We start from the raw sequence: 10,456 nt of genomic DNA on the forward strand, positions 1-10,456 counted from the left end.
GGAGCGCGCCGTGGTAGAGCAGGAAGAGGCCAGAGTCGTGCTCGTCAGGTTACGTAGAGGCGGCGGTGGGGTGGTGGCTGCGCTTAGGCGCCGCACCGAGTTTCTGGATTTCTAGTGCTTTGCCAGGAAAGGCGTGTTTGCCTCTTCTCGCTCGTCTGAAGAGCGGGGGAGTGAGGGGTGGGCAGAATGGACGGTGGTGTTGAGAGGACGGGCGTGCGAGACGAAGGCAGCCGTGCCAGGTAAGGAAGTTGAGGTGAGGTTAGGTGAGGTGAGGCGAGGCGCGAGGCGAGGTAAGGACCTGGGAGGCAGAGCAGAGCAAGAGCAGCGCAGAGCAAAGCAGACCTGACCTGACCTAGAAAGCAACACACAGCTGGCTCGGCTTGGCTTGGCAGAGGAGGTGCGGAAGGTGTAGCAGTGCAGCGTCTGGATTGAGCTCATGGACGAAGATGTCCAAGGTCTACCCCGAATGGCGGACGTTAATGCGGCCCATGCAGGGCTAAGAATAAGAAGACCCTTGAGACGTGTTGAGCAGCTGGCGAAGAAGGTCGACAGCGCAGTCTGGTCTGGCCTGAGCCTGAGCCTGAGAGTGACGGGGCCAAGAGGTGGACGGGGGTACGTGTGTGTTTGTCGAAGATCGGATGCGAGCCCGAGTTCACTTGGGGCAATGCAGCATTCTCTGACGAACATAGACGCGCTGATGTTGGTGCGGGTGCGGAATCTGATTCTGACCTGACGCTGGGTGGTGCTGATGGTCAAGCCGAGCGGCTTCTGTCTTTTCACCCGTTCGTTCGCGCCCTGTACGAGTGAAGTGTACTTGACTTGTTGCTTGCATGCCCGGGCCAGGAGCTAGCTGCAGCAAGCAATTGAGGGTGTCTTCCCGTTCCTCTTGTCAAATGGGACCCGAGATAAGATCAGGGTTAAGGGAAGCGATGGTCACGGGCCCAGGACGGAGGGCTCGAAAGACCCCGTGGTTTTAGCTGCGGAAAAATGACGAGCAGGAAATCAAGGCGCTGCTGCTGAGTCGAAAAAGAATGAGTGTCTGGGGCACCAAGCAATCCAAACGGCTTCCCCCTGTTGGTTGTTGACCGGGGGGGTTGTTGAGACCTGAGAGGAGGGGGTGTGGAAGCCCGGCACGGTCACGGTCACCTGCAGCGAGCTGCACGCCTCCGCAGTTAGTGCCAGCTGCAGCTGCTGGAATTAGGTAGGCAGGCAGGTGGTGGCCAGCAGAGGGCCCTGAGTCGGCGGTCCTTCTTCGTTGTCGGTTTTTTGTGTCTCTTTTTTTTTTTTTCTTATTCCCTGCGCCCAACGATTGGCCTGTGGAGACCGTCGGATCGTGCGGACATGAGACAACCGGGGGAATCATCCAAACGGTGCTGATTCAGCGGCGGATGACAGCAGCCAGGAGGCACATATGATTGGGCACTCGCAGACAATGTGTCATGCATCTACCCATGCTACCCATCTAGGCAGCTCGACCGGCGCGCCTCCGAGGCGTAGCGGGCTTATTCACATACAGCGGCATCACATGCCAACTCGGAGCTTTCTCGACCCTCAAGTGTCTCAATGTCTCCTCTCCTCTCCTCCTCCTTCCTCCCGCTGTCTTCTGTCAACTCTCCCTCCCTCGCCCCAGGAAATACCCTCCACCTTGCCGTTCTAGGCTTGGCGCGACAAGTACTTTGTACCGGTGCTCCGCATCATCGAACCTCCAAGCTTTCCCCAGCCCTTGGGGTAGCTTTCTTAGTTCCATCCGCACCCGACACCTTCCTTTCCCTTGACGCCGTTTGGCCGCGACAAGTTTGCGAATTTGCTGCCCATTTTGCCCATCTTTCGGCCAAACTCGTTGCTTCCATCTGTCGCTTGGAACTAGATCTGTTACACCGCTCTCGTCTCGCCTCGCTCCGCGCTACGGACCAGTTGCAAGTTGCGCTTGTCGCCGTCCAATTGAATGACATTGCCGCTCCAACGTTGTTGCAGTCGCATCTCTGTCTTTGTCTCTGCCTCCGACTCCGTCTCCGTTCTGCCTCTGCTCTGCATCTGTCTCGATCCTTTCGAGTCTCGCCTCCTGCCTGCCTGCCTGCCTCAAGTCGTAGTCCCAGGCATGGAACGTGTAGACTAGCGGCCGACGGATTACACTAAGGCACCTCACAGACACTCTGAACGGTCCAGCTGCCTCCAAAGGGGCCTCAAGCTAATGCCAGGTGGTCTAGCAGAACGGCACCAAACAAAGAAACAAATCACCGCCTCGGCCGATACGAAACGGCTGGCCGTCCCAGCCTGCTACTCTTGATTCCAACTTGTCAACTTCCCAAACTGTCAATTCCTCCAGGCAAGAGGAACAAGCGCCGACGGCAAGGCAAGACACTGCACTTCAGATTCTGACGGCCGGTCGATCGCACTGATCGAGCCGGGAGTCCAAAGGCAAGCAAGGCCTCCCCTGTCCAGCACAGCTCAGCATCGCTCTCCATCTGCCGAGCCAACGCAAAACACCGTTCCCTTCAGGTCTCCTGTCAACCACACAAACTTCAGACTCGCTGTGAAGTCTTTTCTTCTTTGAGCCCGTCGCACTCGCATGGATTGCTGCGCCTAACCCTCTTCTGGTGCACCTGCGCCAAGTCGTTACCGCGCACTTCCTGGCTGTCAGCGTGAATACCAGCGTGACAGACCACCTGATTTCCCTCTGTGACCTCTCCAGCCAATTGCAGCCCGCTAATTTCAGGCTGTGGCAGACTGCCCAGGTGAAGGTACACTACCTTACGCAGTACAGTCAGTGGCAGCCCAGTCATCAAAGTCTCTCGGTCACGCTTGCCACATCCGACCTTCCTCCAACCTACCTGCCGAAGTATCCAATCGACACATGCTTCTCGGAGAGCAATTCTTCCCCCCCTGCCTCCCCGCCTCCCCGTCTTCTCACTTTCTGAGGTCTGCAACCTCCGTCACTCCGTCACATCGTGGGACACACGTTGCCTTCCCCACAATTTCTTATTTCATTCCCGCCTATTCATCTCTTAGTACGCAAGGTACGCGATACTTTTCGATATTGGGCACTGTTCTTGCCCTGCCCTTGGCACTCGAGGGTTGGCGGCAGACGAACCGCCGTCACGAGACCCCACGAAGCCAATTGGCAAACATCCTCTAGGTCGCACAACCAGCTCACCTTACCCTGGTAAGACGCGCCCATAAGTTCGCGGTCCTGCTGCTCATCCACCTACCTTACTGCGGAGTACATATCCGCCCCCTGCTACCTCCCATTGTTGTACTTGCCCAGGCACTCCTCCTGCAGGACGCGTCCATGGCCCGAGGCATCTGGCAATCCTCAAGTGAAGGAATCGCCGGGCAGTGCCGAGAGACACTTGCTCTTAATAACCAAAAAGACCTTTCGTGCCTACACTACCTAGATGCCTCCAACCGGCATGATTCATACCTACTATGCGAAGCGGGTTGTCCGCTTGCCGCGCCTCTCCCCCATACCATACCTGACCTAACCTACCCGACCAACCATCCATCCTTACCTTATGCCTTACCACAGCTCGACCGTTTCTGCGCCGCCCTGCCATCACTCATTGCTGGCCCTTCCTTTGCCTGGGGTAGCACCCCTTGTCTCCAGCCACATATCCTATTCACACACAATACATCCCACCAAAGTCTCATTCGGCCGGTTGCTTTTCACTCCATTGTACGGTTACATCATCGCGTATCCAATGCACAGACGCATCCTCTGTTTTTGATACAGATCGCTGATTCTATGATCAGGAACAGTGCCAGTCCATCTGCCGGCACTGACGCCGAAGCCTCATGGCTGCCGTCGCATCTCGTCCCTCCGCAATGCTACCTCGGAGTCAGATGCCAATCCGCCGGAATGGCCTGCTCGAGCTCCAGGGAATTCCGCCAATCCTACGGCCCCTCCTGCGGGCCTATTTGCTGGGCTATGCCTCCGCCGTCGGCCCCAGGATCTTGACCCTGTTGCTGCAGTACATCACCAAGAGGCGCCGCAAAAACGGGACTGATGAAAAGCAATGCGCTGGGTTCGTGGCGCAACTGAGGCGAATAGTCTTCGCCGGCCTCGATCCACAACGTTTCCCTACGTTTTGCGCCGTCATCGTTGGTGGTGGCTCTCTGTTAGAGGTATGTCACTAGACACCAGTGAGACGGACTCGGACGCCGGCTATGTGAGAAGGTGGATCGTCGTGTCTTCAGCTGAGGCTAGACCCCTCAACTGTGTGGCAACAAGACGACATGCGAACTTCAAAAGCCGTCTTTGCCATTAGCCCTGCCGTTGATAAGACGAAGAGTCCAATCTTTGGTCATCTTCAGCCTTTAATGCTGCTGGTTGTAGGCTAGTCAAAGCACACTGCGTCCCTTGCATTCATCTCTTTCTATAGGACGTCTGCAACTCATCTCACTGGCTTGGCTTGGCGTCCTGGCTTTCTTTGGCTGGATCCTTTGGCTTGTATTGATTGCTGAGATACTATGATAGGAACCACTTCGGAGGCTTCTTGAGCAGACTGCGAAAAGCCTCAGTGAGGCTACGCGTGTGAGGTATGTAGATCTGATATGATGGCCCGCTGTCGAGAAGCGCCGAGTCTCGTGTTGTGGGGTTCGTCTGGTGTTGGCAAATTCTAACTCGGGTCCAGGCTTGCAAGATGCAGCGCCACCTTCATTGCCGCCTGGTTTAGTCTGAAGCTCCTGCAGTCGAAGAAGACTGCGGGGTTCACAGAAGTAGTTCCAGTCAAGTCCGATGCTCCGCCTGGAGTCCAGGAGAAGGAGATACGCTACGCCGGGCGAACACTCGACTTGACCCTATTCACACTCACTCGAGCTCTCGATGTGCTGGTGGGCGAAGTATGGTCTCGTAGGCGTGCACGTCGCGTAGCTCAGGGCAAATGGACGACGGTAAGACCAAATGCTTCCGACAACAGTTACCATTCGTACTCATGCTCGCCAGGTTGAGTCAATCATCGGCAGGTTCACTGACCCATGCTTATTCGTCTCCTCATGTGCTCTGATCATGTGGGCGTGGTTTTACAACCCCTCCAGGCTCCCAATTGCTTACAACAAATGGATCAGCTCGGCGGCAAACGTAGACATGCGGCTGATTGAAGCTCTCCAAAGGCTGCGTGATGGCAAGCTCATCTACGGCAAAGATACTGGACAGGCAGAGTTGCTTCAGGGCATGTGCGCCAAGTACAAGTGGCCGATGGACTGGGGAGACCCAGCAAAATCCGTCCCCATTCCCTGCGAGATGGTCCACATGGGTGTCGGTCCGTCGTGCGAGCTCCATGCGTTGAGCCGTTTCTATCGGTCGTGGAAGTGGTCCATGGCCATGTACCTCCCGCTGAGCATGGCGCTCCTCGTACGGGGGCCCATCAACAAGAAGAGCCTCGTACGGGCTTTGCTCTCCGCATCGCGGTCGTCGGCATTCTTAGGAACATACATTACCTTGTTTTATTATGGCGTCTGCCTCGCGAGGACCCGACTTGGGCCTCACATCATTGGCAAGGACCGGGACGCAAGACAGACGATCGACGCGGGATTCTGCGTCGGCACGGGGTGCTGTCTCTGCGGCTGGAGCGTTCTCGTCGAGACGCAAAGCCGTCAGAAGGACATGGCTCTCTTCGTTGCCCCCCGAGCCATGGCTACGCTGCTGCCACGCCGGTATGGCATGGACAAGCAGTGGAGAGAGACGGTTGTGTTTGCTGCTAGCACGGCGGTAGTATTTACCTGCATCTTGGAGAACCCAAAGCGTGTAAGAGGTGTTCTTGGTAGTGTACTTGGTTTGGTGTTGCGCAACTAGAGTTGGATCTTAGCATCATGGGCACAAGCCGGATAGAGGGGTGCAAGATGGTATAGAACATGGGGCATATGATTGAAGATTTGGTTCCGTTGTACTTTGTTGTAATGTCAGTTGGATAGAGCATTTCGGTTTCAAGAGTGGAGTTTCCAAAGGGTTGTACACACAAGGTTCATAGATGTGGTGGGCGACGGGTTGGGGCCGAATTTTGGCCTCACCCACAATCCAGTCACCGTCCAGGTTCACGAATGAGTCACAGCACACTCTCCACTGCGTGTGTCTTGAGGCAATTGTGGTCGTGAATTTCCAACAAGCAGCAAGCACGGTAGCTCAGGGGTAGAGCGCTGGGCTCATAACCCAGAGGTCCCTGGATCGAAACCAGGTCGTGCTATCACAGATTTCTTTTTTGCTCATATCTGAACCTCCATTTTTAGACGCGACTGACTTTTTTCTTGTGCTACTGCGATTACTTCTCCTGCAAGCATGCATCTTACTATCGCCGCCGCCGTCGTCGTTATCGTCGTCGTCTCTACTATCGTCGTTCTTATTACATGATTATTGCTTTTGTTACTCTCATTATTGTTCTTTCTACTACTCTTATCTAAGCACTTGTGAGCTCTATTATCATCGTCTGTAAGGGGAGTGATTAAGTACTTGAGAAGCATAGCAGCGTAGACACAGGAGAATCAGTCAGTTTATTTTGCATTTCTCTTTTTCCTGAAGATCGTGAATTCCATTTAAACCCCGCCTCGTCTGCCATTTTGGCATTCATTTCCACTTCCGTTTGCTTCGTCGTTTGCGCCTAGTCTGGGCATGTGGACTACCATTCGACGTAACGTGAAACCCTTTTCTTCATTCCAAATGTCCCCGAAGAATCAAACAGTTCCCAAATAGAGGACAATCAGCCCAGGTGATCACCAGTTGGACACATTCATAATGATAGCTCAACACCGCTGCCGGGCTACCATCCAACGAAGTTCTGATAGATCGACTCCGTTATCGGTGCGACGACATCGCCAAGGTCATGATTGCGTATGCTGTGGTCGGCGAATCGACGGACTACGGGCGTAGCTCATTGCCGGCGCCGATCCATCTCGGGGCCGGGTTTGAGTTTCTCGGGGATAAGCGTCCTGGGGCGGGGCCGGGACCCCGCCGCCACGGCCGCCCACCGCAATCAAGTAACGACCCCCGGCGAAGAGGCCCACTGGTCATTTACCTCGTCCAATCCTACGCCTTGGCTTCTACCCTTCAATTGAACTGGCAAACTTAGTTCCCATGTCTTTGCATGATTCAAGCTCTGCTCGGCAATCAGAGTTGATTGTGGGCTTCCGTGCTGCGACGTTGACGTTGTAGGACGATAGCGTCGGCAGGCGAGAATCTACAAAAGCATTATTGATTGCAATGATTGGACCCTTCGGAACCGGCAATTACCCTGGCTACTCGACCGTTAGAAATGGAGCATAATACGCAATGTTGACCCATTTTACGAATGGCAAGCCAAATCTTGGGCAGCAAGCAGCGGACCAAGACTTGCAGCGGCCATATTCGCAAACTTGGGCACCGCACACTGCGCGGTAGAAGCTGGTAATGTCTATTGCCAAGTCCACATCTGCTCAGCTGCCACGAAAATGTCAAAAGCCTCTGGCGCAGATTCTTCTCAAAAAGGGGGATCATTTTTGCTTCTGTCATCTGGGTATCAGCAGCCATCATCGCAATGGGCCAATTGGAGCCTCCATTCGATATTAAAAGGCAAAGCTTGGCGCAGATTCCCACGAGGTATTCCGGAGGCTCCCCCGCCGCAACAGCCCCTTTCAATAACTCGACGTTGCCCTTTGTGTTGTTTCCGGGACCCCCTGCAACGTACAACAACCAACAGTTGATTGCCAGGCAGTCACACAGTTTCTTTGGCAAACCAGCTCTCGCGCTTGGCAGAATGCCATGCGTTTTAGACCAGATCAAAGAAGCAAGTAAGGAGACGACTGCAGAGCCAAGTCCTAAGAAGAAAAGGGAGGAAAATACCCTCAAAATCGCTCAGCCTATGCAAACAGACAGACAGCATACAGAGGAATGTTTCCTAGAAGCCAGTGATACAACCGAAACGAGGATCCCTGGCGTGGATCACATCGCGCCGTTCCTTCGGGTCGGGGCTGCCTGCGTGGGCAATCTGATTCCGAATGCCGGCCCCGGTCCCCTCCCTGAACCTCTTTCCTTGGCCCTGGAGGAAGGCTGAAAGACAGATATGGAATACTCTTCGTATTGCAGAGTATTGAACGTATAAGAACATGCTGCCCACTGATCACACCCTCTGGAGAAAAACAAAGCGCTAGAGACCAGGGTCCTTTCCTTTACCCACCTTCCTTTCTCTCTCTTCCCTTCCCCAGGCCTTTCACCTCACTCACTCACCTTTGAAATTTCACTTCTCGCCTTCACCTGGGCTCTGCGATTTTTCTTCTCCCACAAACAGAAACTTCACAAAACACCATAACCCCCATACCTCAAGCAGTGCTTAACCGCCGAAAATGAAGTTCACCATCTCCATCATCGCGGCCTCGCTCACTGCCGTGGTCGCCGGCAACCCTGTCCAGGCGCGCGTGGACACCATCACCACCCGCGCCGCCAATGGCACCAACTGCACCGCCGCCCTCCCGGTCAACTACGGCGCCCTCATCTTCAACGGCCTGGACATGATCGACATCTGGGGCCCCCTCGACGTCCTCCAGCTCAACGCCCACGCCTACAACATGAACGTCCACCTCATCGCGCCCACCATGGACCCCATCATCGCCGGCGTCGTCAACGCCAGTGACCCGACCCTCAACAAGTTCGGCTCCAACTTCTGGCCCGTCATCCAGCCCACCGCCACCTTCGCCGACGACCTTGACCTCGACGTCCTCATCGTCCCCGGCGGCCCCGGCGTCCGCACTGCCGGCCTCGAACCCATCGTCGAGTACATCAAGGAGACGTACCCCAAGGTCAAGTACCTCATCACCATCTGCACCGGCGCCAGCCTCGCTGCCCGCGCTGGTGTCCTCGACGGCAAGCGTGCCACCACCAACAAGCGCGCCTGGGCCCAGATGACTGCCTTCGGCCCCAAGGTGAACTGGGTTGCCCCAGCTCGCTACGTCATTGACGGCAACATCTGGTCTTCCTCTGGTGTAAGTTCATCTTCAACTCAGTTCAATAGGCAAAGGAACTTCTTACTGACGTGAGATATAGGTCACCTCCAGCTTGGATCTCACCTACGCCTTCGTCGCCGAGATCTACGGCCAGAACCAGAGCACCCTCATCGCCAACACCATGGAGCACACCCCGCTCGCCGCCGACGACGATGTCTTCACCGACATCTGGAGCGTTCCTCACACCAACAACTAAGCAAGAACGAAGAATCTTGGTTTTGGGATTTTTTGATCGTTTGGGTTTCATTTCTTCTTGGGAGTTGGTTGCATACAAGATGCATAGCAAGCGAGGATTTTCTTTCGAAAGAGAACACTGCACCGAGGTGCAGGGATGAAGCAGAGATTTGGCCCGAGAGCCATTAGAATTCAGGTCTATCTGATGAATACAGGCCAAAGTTTCCCATACACCTTCGCTAATCGTTACACGTGATATGCTGTTGCTTTACTGTGAAGTTCCCTCAGTTCAAGCAGACTTGGACGCCTTCTCGGCGGCGAGCATCTGGTGAATGCTCTCCTTGAGCGTGACCTCGAGAGGGGTAGGCTTGATCCCCAGAACTTTCTCCGCCTTGCTAGTGTCGATGGTGTAGGTCTCCTCGATCTTGCCATACCCTGGACGGCCTTCCGGAACCCTGCTCTTCAACTCAGGGACCTGCTCGCGAAGGATGTCCGCCGCGGTCTGCCAGTCAAAGTGCGTACCGATGATGAATCTCTCACCAGCAGCCTCGGGTCTCTCAATGGCGTTGAGCAGAGCCTGGGCAACATCTTTGACGTCCGTTGATGCGGCAAAGTCCGTCGGGAAGACCGACGCGGCGCCAACCAGCTTCCACAAGAGACCGACCGACGTCGCCAACCGGTTGAGGTCGAGCTTGCCCAGGTAGGGACCAAATACCCAAGGAGGGCAGATGTTGGCCAGTGTGAAGGCGGCATCCTTGTTCTCGCCCATCCACTTCCACATCGCGCTCTCAGCGAGTCCCTTGGAAGCGCAGTACGCCGCCACGCCGCTGTCCGTCTTGGCCGCCTCCTCGTACGTCATGGGGTTCCAGTCCTTCTCGGTGTAGACATATCCCGCGCGGTAGCCCTGTGACAGGTCGATGACGGACGCGAACGATGAGACGTTGGCGATGCTCTTTACTTGGGCGCCATACTGCTTCGCGGCCTCGAGGATGGCGACGGAGCCGTTGATGGCGGGTTGAAGGAGGTCGACCTCGTTGTCCTTGGGGTCGACGATGAAAGGGGACGCTGTGTGGACGATGCCAGTCACGCCGGCGAGGGCGTCTTTGTAGGACTCGTGCTTAGTGATATCCGGGACGATGGCGAAGGTGAGGCGGTCTGACGAAGCGGCTTCGGGGAAGGTTGAGCGGAGGTTGGCAAAGGAGGATTCGGACCGGGCCGTGGCGCGAACCTTGTAGCCGCGCTCGAGGGCGAGACCGACCACGTGGGTGCCAATGTAACCGTTGGCGCCGGTCACCAGGAGTGTTTGTGTGGATGCCAT

General features: G+C 55.5%; 3 protein-coding genes across 3 annotated transcripts; 2 read left to right on the forward strand and 1 right to left on the reverse strand.

Moving 5' to 3' along the window:
* Positions 1-3,822: 3,822 nt before the first annotated feature.
* CGCS363_v002981 (uncharacterized protein) lies at positions 3,823-5,791 on the forward strand (the record flags this gene model as incomplete). Its single annotated transcript, XM_036634830.1, has 4 exons — positions 3,823-4,122; positions 4,475-4,536; positions 4,632-4,890; positions 4,943-5,791. The coding sequence occupies 4 exons, from the start codon at positions 3,823-3,825 to the stop codon at positions 5,789-5,791; spliced, it is 1,470 nt and encodes a 489-aa protein (XP_036499198.1).
* Positions 5,792-8,307: 2,516 nt separating this feature from the next.
* Positions 8,308-9,160, forward strand: inhA-2 (Isonitrile hydratase; the record flags this gene model as incomplete). Its single annotated transcript, XM_036634831.1, has 2 exons — positions 8,308-8,943; positions 9,005-9,160. The coding sequence occupies 2 exons, from the start codon at positions 8,308-8,310 to the stop codon at positions 9,158-9,160; spliced, it is 792 nt and encodes a 263-aa protein (XP_036499201.1).
* A 267-nt stretch (positions 9,161-9,427) lies between these two features.
* On the reverse strand, positions 9,428-10,456 carry GRE2-1 (NADPH-dependent methylglyoxal reductase GRE2; the record flags this gene model as incomplete). Its single annotated transcript, XM_036634832.1, has 1 exon — positions 9,428-10,456. One exon carries the CDS (start codon positions 10,454-10,456, stop codon positions 9,428-9,430), a length of 1,029 nt encoding a protein of 342 aa, XP_036499200.1.

Source organism: Colletotrichum siamense, assembly GCF_013390195.1.
Source record: "Colletotrichum siamense strain Cg363 chromosome Unknown KSG_Cg363_contig02, whole genome shotgun sequence".
Classification (NCBI taxonomy): domain Eukaryota; kingdom Fungi; phylum Ascomycota; class Sordariomycetes; order Glomerellales; family Glomerellaceae; genus Colletotrichum; species Colletotrichum siamense.